This window comes from Ammospiza nelsoni, chromosome 27 (assembly GCF_027579445.1).
Source record: "Ammospiza nelsoni isolate bAmmNel1 chromosome 27, bAmmNel1.pri, whole genome shotgun sequence".
NCBI classification, from domain to species: Eukaryota; Metazoa; Chordata; class Aves; order Passeriformes; family Passerellidae; genus Ammospiza; species Ammospiza nelsoni.
This window is the reverse complement of record NC_080659.1, coordinates 3,717,144-3,729,993: the sequence shown is the minus strand read 5'-3', so window position 1 is coordinate 3,729,993 and position 12,850 is coordinate 3,717,144. Positions and strand designations below refer to the sequence as shown.

The 12,850-nt window shown below is 49.7% G+C and overlaps 1 protein-coding gene across 2 annotated transcripts in view; it reads left to right on the top strand.

Moving 5' to 3' along the window:
- The window catches only part of CELF5 (CUGBP Elav-like family member 5), a 42,094-nt gene that overhangs the window by 5,967 nt on the left and 23,277 nt on the right, over window positions 1–12,850 (top strand). For both annotated transcript variants that reach the window (XM_059489508.1, XM_059489507.1), the window contains exon 2: window positions 835–917. In XM_059489508.1, the coding sequence (XP_059345491.1) occupies window positions 835–917 (83 nt within the window). The remainder of the gene's footprint in view (window positions 1–834; window positions 918–12,850) is intronic.

The window sequence follows — 12,850 nt, the reverse complement described above, 5'->3', positions numbered from 1 at the left end:
CACAAGTGAGGGGGTCAGATGCATTCTGAGTCTATTCTCCAGTGCTTTGCCTACCCTCATCTGAAACAACTCAAGTGACAGAGCTCCAGGCACTTCCCTGGGGAGATCATTCCACAGTCTAAATCTCGTTCTGCTAGGAAATGTTTCTTGATAACCAGCCAGATTTTTTCCTTTGCTTATTCTTAGCATCAGAGCACCCAAAGATGATCCCTCTTCTTCCTGGAGGGGCTACAACTCCTCCCCCTCCTCCCTTGGCTCCAGCTTTCCTCTGAGATGTTGAGTCATATCTTGACTAAGAATGTCAGGATCTGGCCTTTTCTCTGTGCTTTTTATCTGGCTTCTTAGGCTGGCCCTTGCAGAATGCAGGATGCTCTGCTGGGCTCTGTATTGTCCTTGTGTACTTTGGTGGGTGTTTGTGTGCATCACACAGGGCCAGGCTTCTCCTGCCACAGCTCCCTGATTTGTCATCAATCTGGATCATGGAGCTTTTGTGTAAGCCTAAAATCCCAGATATTTCTCTTCTTTCCTTGCTGCTTTTCTTCTTCATGCTGGTGCTTTCTTCTGTCCTGATCCTTGTGTTTGGGGCTGTTTGTGCCTCAGACAGGATTAGCTTTCCTTTTGCTCCCCCTTGTTCAACACCTGTGTCAAGCCCCTTTATTCACTGGGACCCTTTTCCAGCTCTTAACAGACTTCAGATGTGGCCTGCAAATCCTTTCACGTTGTTTCTTTGTCCTTTTTTTCGCCCCGGAGCTTTAGACACATCCAAATTATGTAACATTTGTGTTGATGTTCCTCTGCAAGTGCCTAAGTTGACACTGTGTGTATCTGCTGCAGGTTGTGCATTCCTCACATACTGTGCCAGAGACTCTGCCATCAAAGCCCAGACAGCCCTGCATGAGCAGAAGACTTTGCCAGGGGTAAGTCCCAGTGAATTGTGTGAATTGTCTGCAGTTGATGCTGTGGGCAGGATAATGGGGAATTTTCAGGGGAGGGAATGAGGGTGAGAAGTGGCTTAGATCAGTTTTCCTGCTTGTGGAAGAGAAGGGTGTTTGTTTCAGGGATAAGGGAGTGGAAGCACAGCACTGCTCCTCAGAGCTGCTGCTTTTCTGCTTTTTTCCTGTTTCTGTGCTGCTCTTTGCTCTCTGGGGTGTGTCAGGACTCCTTCAGCTTTCTATCCCTGTGGGCTTTGGGGTGAAGTGTGTGGGTGCACAGTGGGCACTGCTGAAAAACTCACAGGAGATAAGACAGCAGAGCCTTTTTGCAGGTGTGCAGAACCTCCTGGTGCATCCAATTCCACTCTGCCATTGCCCTGCAGGGTGCCTGGATGGGGCTCTGATGCAGTGGCTGAATTGGATCAGCCTCTCAAAAATGAAATACACACTTGCCACAAGCCATTGTTTGGAAGAGAAATGAGATATTTGTAGGTGAGACAAGGACTGCTGGTCTGTTCCTGGCTCTTGCTGGTTTGGGAGCAGAGTTCAGTGGGATTTGAGGGAGGCTGGGCACTGTGGAACAGGTCCCTCCTCTGCCTCCCTGGGACCTGCTGGGGAGCTGGAAGGAGTTCTGGATTGTTGCCCTTCCCATTTTGGTGTGATTTAAGAGCTTTGACTGGGCAGTTCCCTTGCTGTACTGAGGGGGTTGATCAAGCACATTGAAAGGATTTATTTGGAGGTGAGTAGGAGGAGGAGTTGGGTACTTATAGATAGAAGCTCACAGGAGGCCCTGAGTGCTCAAGGCAACAGAATAATTAATGTAAACCAGGGGTCTCTGGAGGGTGGTTAGGAATTCTTAACCATAACATTTTTTCTTTAACCCATACAGGTCCAAAGAGCTTCTCTCACCTCTCCCAGCTGCCCTCAAGACCTCCACACATACACACATAATTTTCTGTATTTGTTTACCTCTGCTTTTTTGGCATGGGCTGGAAAATGCATGTGACTTAATTATCACTTAACAAGGTCCTTATCTCAGGCCAGCCAGGGGGAAGAGTACAAATAACCAGCACAAATCTGCCTGAGATATTTTTGTGTGATGGGAAATGGTTGGATTTTTAAACTAAAGCAGTGTGTTGGATTTTTAAACTAAACCTCATGTGTTGGTCCAGGGCAGAGCTGACAGTTCTATAAGAACAAGTCAAAGGATGGAGGAGCAGTTGAGAGGAGTCATGGTACAGTGCTGTTAATGCAGTGGGGAAGTCAGATGTGTCTCTGAAAAATTATTCATGGGAGTTTTGGTGGATTCAAGGCAATCTCAGGTTTGCTACAGTTCTACATGGGGGATTTGTTGCTTGTTTCACTGTGTTCTCTGCTGTCTGTGCTCTCAGGGGTTGTAAAAGCTGTGTGGAGCAGTGTTTAAAGCAGCAATTTATCTATGATGTGGTGATCTAAAGGCTTTTTATGTTAAGGGAGGTGTAAGACACTGCCTGGGAACAGTAAGAAATCTCTGGTAGGTGAGTACTTTTGAACATCCTTGTCTGGAGACAGTTAATGAGCAGTGTGGTGTAATTATGTTTCAGGATTAGGATGAAGATGAGCTGTGCTGCATTTGGAGCTATTTTCAGGCTGCCACTTCATCACATTTAGTTTCTCTTTTGTTCAGTCCCTCAGTGACCAAGAAGGCACAATTCTGTCTCTCTTTTTGGGCATGTGGAGATGGTTGCTTGGCATGGCCATGGGCTGGGTGAGCTGAGGTGACTTTCAGCCATAGTTTGGTGGTGTTTGTGTAGCATCACCTGTTCTTGTGGGCAGCACTTTGGAAATGAATCACAGACAGCAGAGCCAGGCAGTTCTTCCCTGTTGTAGGAACAAGGATGTAAAATTTCATCTCTGCTTATTCACATCTGGATCATCTTCTGGTGATCTCTGGGGCAAAGCCCATCCATCCCCAGGGGTTCAGCCAGGCCCCAGCACAGGGCAGGGCACAGAAAGTTCTGACCACTGAGATTTCAGTCAATGGGCCACACTCTGATTTCTTGTGCATTTTACCCATATCCTTTCTCTGCATTGCACATAGCAGGAAAAGAAAGAAAGCTGAAGTGTTCTGAAGTGTAGGGTGACACAAACTGTCACCTGAGTGTGTGACAGGAGGTTTAGAGACATCAAGGGATCCAACTGGCAGAGGAAAGGTCTTGTGCTGATCCTACACTTGCTGTTGTACCACCAAGCAGCTACAGATGCCACAAGAACCAAAATACCTTCCTTTGTTTGCCTCAATGCAGAGAGCTGTGCTTGAACTCAACACTTCATGAGCCTGAATAGAGACAAATGAGATTTTTGGTCCAGACTGAGGATTTGGTAAGGACAGTATGGAAATGCTCTGATGTGGTTTCTGAGATACTCAGGCTGTGATCAGGCATCTGGAGCAGCATTTCTGGGTTCTGTTCCAGGCTGTCACTGGGTAGGTCTGGGCTCACAGAGGTGTTGTTGGGATCTTCCAGGTCTGGTGCCAGCAATGTCAGCCCACCTGCAGGGCCATGAGTGCAGTGTAGCTTACCTAGGCTTTTATCTATAGTTATATTTATATTTTAGGTTTTCCACATAAGTCTGTAGGAATCACTGTTGTCTGTATTTATTCTTGTGGCATTTGGAGCAACTTAGCAAGTTCTCTTTGTATGAGGTCAAAATTCTATTTTGTTTCTGTATTGAGTGCAGTTGGATGTATGGTAACTGAATGGAATTTAAACTCTAAAAAGCTCATTTTTTAACAGTAAGGCTCAGCATCTTTTTCTGAGGTAGACAGAACTTTGGCTTTTACATTCTTTTATATGGACCAATGTGCTCAGGGTGTAAAGGAGCAGGACTCTGATAGAATCATCATGTTGGGAAGGCCTCTGAGATTATTGAATCCAACATTAACCCAGCCCTGCCAAGTGCACTGAACCATGTCCTTAAGTGCCACATTTGATGGTGACTCAACCAGTCTCACCTGTACATATTGTATTATCTAACACACCTGTGCTGCCCTCAGAGCTGCTGAATTGTTGAAATCAGGCCTTCAAGGCTATTTCCTAAATTTGGTGCCCTCTCCAGCTGCCAGCCAGCCCAGCAGTGCAGTGTTTCACCTTCTCCCCACTCCCTGGCACACTCCTCCCTGCCTCACTGAAATGATATTATATCTCAATAACCCATGCCTTTGATTCGTGATTGTGCCTTCACTTTGCTGAGTTCTGAAAGGAATTGGAGAGGTTATTAATGACACACAGTGATCACACAGCAAGTTAAAGCCTCTTGCTAAGTGAAATGTGAGGGAAAAGCATGCAGCTTTTCAATATTTCGCAGAAACGCTTTATGTCTCTTTTCATTTGCAGCCAGACAGTTGCAAATTACATAAAATTGCTCCTGAAGAAGAAGAGGAAGAAGAATAGAGGGAGGAAGTGAAGGGGGGGAGGTTTAAAAAAGTAATTCTTTTGGCAAGGTACGGTTCCAGTTTTATTTCTATGCAGAACAAAGAAAGGCCTGCTGAAAGGTAGGCAAGTAAGTGGCAGAAATTGGTATTGATCCAAGCTGGGAATAAGGGCAGTTTAAGAGCAGTGATGAGGGTACTGAAATGTGGCCACATCATAGGGAGAGCTCATGGATGCAGGGACACAGGAATGGAAAATTACAGAGAGCAGCAGCATGAGAGCAGACACAGGCTCTGGGAATGCACCAGGGGTTGAGATGCTGCAGCACTAATTCAGGTGGTTGGGCACCAGCATCGTGCAGAGAGCCAGCAGAGCTGGAGCAGAGGGCTGTGTCCTGTGCTGCCAGCAGCAAGGGCTCACCTGGGCCATCTGGCAGCAGCCACAGCCCGTGGTGGCAGGAGGGAGCACTTTGGTGGAGAGGGCAGAGCATCTCATTCTCCCCTCCCCTCTCATTTCTGCAATACTGGTGTGAAACCAGCCTGGACCAGTATTTCTGAAAGTTTTAAGTGGTCTAAATGTTTGGTGAGGTTTGAAGCTGTGCCCTGCTCATTAATCTTTGCAGCTTGAAGCCTTGAGCAGGGCAGGGTGGAGAAGTTTTTCCCATGTCCATCCTGCAGGTTTGAGAGACAATCCCATTGCTGAGAGCCATGCAGCATTATCAGTTAGAAATACAGAGAAATACATTTCCAGGCTATCTCATGGAAATGGCAGCACCAGGACATGAAGGTGCTGGGCTGAAGCAGCCTCTGGTCAAGAAACAGCAGAAATGTCTGTTCAGTGCAGAGAGAATTGAAAATACTTGTGCTGTTGAGGGTTTGGCTGAGGTTTGAAGCTGGACCCTGCTGATTAATCTTTACAACTTGAACCCTTGAGCAGGGCAGGGTGGAGATGTTTTTCCCATGTCCATGCTGCAGGTTTGATAGACAATCCCATTGCTGAGAGCCATGCAGCATTATCAGTTAGCCTTGGCATGCTCTTTGTATTTCTATCTCATGGAAATGGCAGCACCAGGACATGAAGGTGCTGGGCTAAAGCAGCCCAGAAGCAGCAGCAGAAGTGCCTGTTCAGTGCAGAGAGAATTGAAAATACTTGTGCTGTTGAGGGTTTCACTTGAGGGGCTGAGAACTCTCAGTGAGGCAAAGCCCAGTGAAGTGCCTGCACTGAAGATGAAGCTGCCAAGGCAGACATTGCCTCCTGTTCCCTGTGGAATTGGAAGAACAGTGAAATTAAAGATCAGCACCCATTCCCACATGCTGCCCAACTGGACACATGCAGGCTCTGTCCTGTGCACAAGGGCTCTTCCTTTCTCCGGAGGAATTGCTGCCCTTGGCACAGCCAGGCCCTGGCATCTCCTTGCAGCACAAAGCTTTGACTTTTGCCTCTCAGAGCTGGGTCTTCCCTGCTGGTCTCACTTTCCTGTGCTGCTGAACTCACCTGTACCTGCACACCAGCCCACAGGCACCCCCTCCTGGGTGAGGCTCCACATTTCCCCCTCTCTGGGGTCATTTGGGGTGTGAGCCTGCATACAACTTTGTGAACATGATGGAGTTGGGATCACAGGATAATTTATGGTGCAAGAGACCCCTGGGGTCTGTGCTCAAACCCGCTCAAAGCAGGGCTGACTACACCACATCACTGAGGGCCTTCTCCAAATGAGATTTTACTGTCTCCAGGGGCATCCTGCAGTCACCTGGGGCCTCTTTTCTTGTCTGCCAGCGCCCCTAAAGGGAAACAGCTTATCTCATATCAGCCCAGAGCAGGCTCAGGGGATTTATGTGGGGTTTGGGGTGGATTTTCCCGTGGGTGTGTCAGTATCCACGGAGGTTTTGCTCTGCTGGGATTGTCAGTGTTAGTGGTTGCCAAGGGAACTGGCACAGCCACTCTGTGTGTGCAGGCAGAGGGTCCCTGTGCCTCCCCCCTCTGTTACATCACCAGAAATGGCTTTTCCTGGCCACTGTCATTACCTGCCATGGGGCAGGAGAAGGGAAGGTGCAGCAGTGAACCTGCCAGCACAGCCAGGAGAGGTTTGTGCAGGCTCTGCAGAGCTGCTGAGTCCATCAGCTCAGACACTGCTGCCCCAGGCTCTTCCCTTCCCCTTCCCTGCTGTTTTGGGGTCCTTGGAGGCTGCACCTTGTGCACAGAGAACCCCTGAAGGTGCTCCCTGGACCAGTGGGGAAGGCTCAGGGTGCTGGGGGTCCTTTCCAGTGGATCAAAGCCAGCTGATGTGTGCTCCCAGCTTTTCCCTCTGCAGCTTTCTTGCACAATTTGGTGACCCATCTCACAGCATCTTACTGCTGCTTTTTGCAGGCCTTAAGCCCTGAGCATTCCTTAGGGCAATTCCTTGGGAAATGTGGCAGTCTTGGGCAAGGCTCAAGCAAGATGCTGCAGCTGACACAGGGCTGTGGGTCTGAGCAATTCCTTGACAAATGTGACAATCTTGGGCAAATCTCTGAAGCAGGATGCTGCAGCTGACACAGGACTGTGGGTCTGAGCACCCAGCCATGCCTGAGTGTTGTCCCAAGACAACATTCTGGAGGCCAGAATGATCTCTTGTGGTCTTGATGAACTTTCTAGAGGAGTTTTTGGGGTTTTCATTTTCATCAGTCCTTCAAGAATCTTCCTTGTTTTGTGCATAAAGATGTAGCTGAGCCTTGCAGACAGAAGCTGTGTCCATCAACTCAGACACTGCTCTTCCCTTCCCTGCTTTTTTGGGGTTTTTGGGGGCTGCACCTTGTGCACAGAGAACCCCTGAAGGTGCTCCCTGGACCAGTGGGGAAGGCTCAGGGTGCTGGGGGTCCTTTCCAGTGGATCAAAGCCAGCTGATGTGTGCTCCCAGCTTTTCCCTCTGCAGCTTTCTTGCACAATTTGGTGACCCATCTTACTCCTGCTTTTTGCAGGCCTTAAGCCCTAAGCATTCCTTGGGGCAATTCCTTGGGAAATGTGACGATCTTGGGCAAGTCTCTGAAGCAAGATGCTGCAGCTGACACAGGACTGTGGGTCTGAGCATTGGCCATGCCAGGTCCATGGCTTTCTCAAGTCCAGAACAATCTGGTTTTGTGGTCTTGATGAACTTTCTAGAGGAGTTTTTGGGGTTTTCAGTTTCATCAGTCCTTCAGCAATCTTCCTTGCTTGTGCATAAAGATGTAGCTGAGCCATGCAGGCAGAAGCTGTGTGGTTTGTACTCTGGGATTCACATCCTGCTTCTGCCACAGACTTTGTGTATGATCTTCATCACCACATTCCTCAATTCCTCCACCTGGAACACACACTGCTCATAATTATCCTTGTCTCCTCCATAGCAGGATTGAATGAGGTGAATTCATAAGCAGCCTGTAGAGCTGTGCCAGAACTTGGTGCTAATGTTGCTCATGTTTCTGTATGAGACAACCCCTCTTTCTCAGGGAAGGATGGTTCTCCTGGACAGGACTGAGGCACACTGAGATGTTACAGGGAAGATGCAAGCAGGACACTTGAGCACTGAGACTGCCACTAATCCATTCCCAATCAGAAACAGAATCCAAATGAACAAATTAGCATTTAGATTTATGAGCTCTGCCCACTTAGAAGTGATTATGATCATTCAGGCAGGGCATTTTGAACTGGCCAGAGGAGGACAAGCCCACAATTTGTAAAAGGAAGAGCCTAAGACCTAATTCTGCCAGTGGCCTTGGATGCCTTTTGGTTTTTGCCATCCCAGAGGAGCCAGCCTGCATTGTGTGCTTTGTACACTCTGCTTGTGACCCTCTTACACTCTGAGGTTCCCCTGCATTGCACCTTAGGGGCTATTTTACATCACTTACTTGTAATTAATAGAGAGGCTTGCCCTGCTGTCTCAGGGGGCTTTTTCCTTCCATCCAGCTTTTGCAATTTGAAAGCTGAAGAAGGGGGAATCTGGGAATCTTCTCCTTGAAGAACAGGGCTACCAGATTGCTGAGCTGACTGCCAGCTCATGCTGGGCACTGATTGAACATGGGGAGCCAGTTCACCTCCACAAGTCTTTATTTGGGGTGTGGTGAGAGAAGTGGTGCATTTTGGCTTTGGTGAAACCATAGCAAAGCTTCCTGTGACTTCAGGAGTGCCAGGATGTTTGATGCCAGGTTCTTGTGCTACAAAGGTGGGGAGCATTTCCTCAAAAGCAGAGGGGAAGGGTTCCCTGCTTCTCTGTGCTGCCCAGTCCTGGGATTTGGGTTTGATGTAATCCAGACACTTTCCCCAAGGCCTCTTAGCTTTTCCCCTTTCCTGGAAGTCTCTGGGCTGCAGTGGCATGGGTTGGACTCGATGATCTTAAAGGTCTCTTCCAACCTAGAAATTCTGTGATTCTGTGACCCTCCCTGTGGGTGTCTCCTCTCTGTTCTCAGAGGGCTGCACAGGACATGGCTGTGTGTGACGCTCCTGAGCTTGGCTGCCTTTGCTTCCCACCAGGAATCCCCCCAGAAATCCAGCAAGGCTCCTGAGAGGGGCAATTGTGCAGGCAGAGAAACCTCAGTGAGAGCTGAGAGCAGGGACAGCTGTGTTGTGTATCCAGCCAGGAGGGAAATGTGAGGGAAAAGCTGGAGCAGGAGCTTTGCTGCCCATCTGGTGCCCAGTGCTGCTGCAGAGGATTTCCTGAGTGCAGTGGGTCATGGAGCTGCCAGCCCTTGCAGTGCCAGCAGCAGTGGGTGAGGAGGATCCTGAGGTGTGAGGGACAGGGGACATTTGGCCCTTGGTGTCCTGACAGCATGTGCTAAATGTTAATGTGATATTCTTAAGAAATGAAGACTAATAATGCTCAGCTGAATAATTGAACAGGGAAGGCAAAGCTCAGCTTGTGAGGCAGGTGCAGGCTCATGAATCATTTGCTGGAATTCTCCATCCTACACATGTGCTCACCTCTGTGTTCCTGTGTGGTAAAAGGCATCCATGTCCTTCCACTCTGGGAATTTAGGGCAGGCACATCCTGACTGCTGGGTATATACAAATACAATTTTCTTATTCAGGTGTGCTCTCTGATTACTGAGCTGGGTATGTAAAAATACAATTTTCTTATTCAGGTGTGCTCTCTGATTGCTGTGCAGCCTCAGGTGATGACTGGAGGCCAGGAGAATTTGTACTTCCAGAAGTGGGTCCTCCACTGCTGTTCCTCTCTTTCTCCCTCAAATGGGAGAGGTAAAACTTGACCATTCCTACTGTGTGTCCTGTAGGGGACAGAGCTCTTTGTCTGAGACCTGTACACAGAATTTAGGGACAGTGCTTAAGGCCTTAAGTTGGTTTAGTTAAAGCTGCTGTGGACTCCCTATGTTTTAGAGGCCTTTCATAATTTGTTCATCTTTGGTGGCAACATGAGAGTGGTGATGGAAGCCTCTTGTGTGCAAGGAGGAACAGGGCTCCTTCTGCCTCAGATGAGAGACAAATCTGCCAGACAATCCTGCTGCTCTTCTCCAAGCCTCAGCATCTGCACAAATTTCTTGTATCTTGTTTCCTTCTCTTTCCCCTTATCTTCCAGAGCAGATAAAGAGCAGCTCAGAGCCTCTGGAAATGGGCAGGGCTTGATCTGACATGGGCAGGGGGAAAGTCTTTCAATGCCCACCCCAGGGGCTGTTTCAGGTGGGCAGGAGAGGAGCTGTGGCCATATCTGGGGGTGCAGGGCAGCCCTGATTCCTCTTGTATTCCCAATCAGGAGCTGCCTCTGGGTTTGCACCACTGCTGTGCTGGCACTGCCACCACTGCCAGGGCATCGTGGGCACATCACCTCACAGGGTCAGTGACCCTGAGGGATGTCACTGAAATCCTGCCCCAGGATTTCAGCTTTGGTGGGGTCACCACCCCTGGGGTCATGTCCCTGGGGTATGGGGGAAAGTACAGGGATGGACAGATGGGGAGAGGGGGCCCCTTCCCCAGAGATCATATCAAAATGTCTCTTTTGTGCAAAGCACAGGGAATGCCCCCAAGAGCTGGTTTCCATGGCAACTGCAAATGTCAGGTTCCATGTGGTGAATAACCGTTTCCATGACAACACCTCCTTTATCCTAGGTGCTGGGAGCTGGAGTGACAGCCCTGTTGGGGGAGGGGACAGGGAGATGGCCTCAGGTACTTAACCTCCCCCCATCCTCCCCTCAGCCCCTGCATCCCTGGCAGGGAGGTGCTGGGTGTGTGTGCCCTGCATTTCCACAGCATCCCTGCTGCCCCTCCTACCCCCACATGGCTCTGGGCCTTTGGCTTCCTCACAGGAGCTGAGATCTGAGGCTGTGCCTCACCTCCCTCCCCATCAGCTCAGCTGGTTTTGCATCCTGGGTAGAAACAAAACCATTCCTTGGTGCTGGGGGAATCCATGTCCTGGATGTGACGTGGCCAGCTGCCTCTGCTGGCTCTGCAGGGAGCTCTCTCTGTTCTGAGCACACATCTGGGCTGCCTGCCCTCTCCCACTCAGCCTCTGCCAGCCTCAGCTCACACAGGCAGCGTGCCAGGGCCCGTGAGCACTGGCAGCAGCCTCTCAGCAAGGAAATCTGAGGCTTTGTGCAGCAATCCCTGACCTCAGGCTCCTGAATCACTGCCCCACATCCCACTCAGCTCAGCAGAGGGGTGCTGGGCCCTCAGCAGCTCCTGGTGACTTGCAGTGCTGCAAATGCTGGGGCCACATGGCAGTAGGACATCAGGAGCTCTGCAGATCCCTGCAGCTGAGCAAGGGTGGGGAAAGGACCTGGGTAGGATTGATGGGGGTAGGATGGTCAGGACAGACAGACACGAGAGATCTCTGCAGCCAGGGCATGGAACTTGGGGTTTATTGCAAAGGGCCAAGTGCAGGGCCCTGCTGGGAGCTGCAGCCACAGCTCAGAGCAGGGCTGAGAGAAGAGAGGGAGAGAGAGGATGAGAGGGTGAGAGAGTAAAAGCATAAGAGAATAAAAGGGGTAAGAGAGTAACAGGTAAGAGCTAAGAGAGAAAAGTTCCCGTTCCAATACAATAAATCATCTGTGTTGAATATTCTGATTTCACTAACCAATCTAGTACAGGATACAAATCCTACAGCATTTCCATACAGCCTATAAGAATCACTACATTCCCACACTGTGTTACATTTTAAACCCTTAAAACTCCTATTTGGTTCCCTTCTGCCAAGCTGTAGGGTCTGCTCTGACCCTTGGGCCTGTCTGCAAGCAGAGGGTGTTGTTCCATCAAAAGGGGATTGCCTTCAGTGGCCACACCATTGTTTTCCAGTTGTTCAGTAACTGAGGGATCTCAAAGCTTGCTCTCATTTCAATCTCACTTATAGTTTCCATATTCTCAAAATTTTTGCCAGGCAATCATATTTATAAGGCTTTCCTGTTTCATCTTCCCCAACAGACCTGCAGCTCTCTCTCTTCCCTAAATGATTCAGCAGCTCTTGGGGCTGTTTTTGTCAAGGTGCAGCATGGCAGCAGCTGGGCCTTCCTTTGGGGAGCTGCCAGCCCATCCCTGGGGCCATTTTCAGCAGCCCCATGGTCAATCCTTGAGGCAGGAATGGTGTGGGTCTGCTCCAGCCTCTGCTTATCCTGCCTGGGGTCCTTCAGCCAGAGGAAAACAGCTTCAGAGCCCCCAGCTGCCAGGCTGTGTGCCATGCCAGGCCATGCCAGCTGCCACCTCCTGGTTCGCTTCTCTGCCCTGTGAACTGCAGAGCCACCTCACAGGTTTCCTCCAGCTCTTGGGGATGTGGAGACTGACAAGACTTCCACATATTTCATGCTGGCTTTTAAACACATCTCACTTGGTGACTTTTATGGCTTGATTTCATTTTCTGTTTTGTTGCTGTTTTTCCTCAGGGGTTTCCTAAAAGAGGGGCAGACTGTGTCTGGACCTGCAGTTCGTGTGCAGGCCTTGCCTGCAATATTCTGGTTGGTTTTTTATTATGAATGTCACTGATTCAGGTCACTGTCAGCCCCTGTGAGTGATGCTGAGAGCCATGGAGTGAGATGTGCTGTGAATGTGGAAATCTGCCCTGTGCACCATTCCTTGGAGGATATTCTGGTGCACTTGGATCCTGCTAGCTGGGAAAGGAGGCTGCAGCTTGTCAGCTGCCTGTCTGGGCAGCACAGGACACACAGCCCTGCCAGCAGATGGGTTTTGCCCTGCTTTTCAAAGCAGACACTTAAAGCTGTGTGTTCCTTGATGCAGCTCTTCTGTCTCACCTGGAGAGTCCCCAAACCATGTGAGCTAAGCTACCCTTGAGGCTTGTTTGTGCTTGGATTATTGCTGCTGACGCTAATGGCTGCAAGAGAAGGAAAAACCTCTTCTCCACACCCAAACAAGAGGAGATTTGCCACTTTCAACCTGAGCATTTCCCCTGAGGGCTGGAGATGAGAGATGTTGGAGAGCAGCACTGCCCTTCTCAAGAGCTTCTCTGGTGCCTGTGTGAGGGCTGGGGAAGGGGGAGACAGCACAGCCCTGCTTGCCCTGCTGCTCCTGGACAAGTTCTCAAGTCCTCAAGAGCTTCTCTGG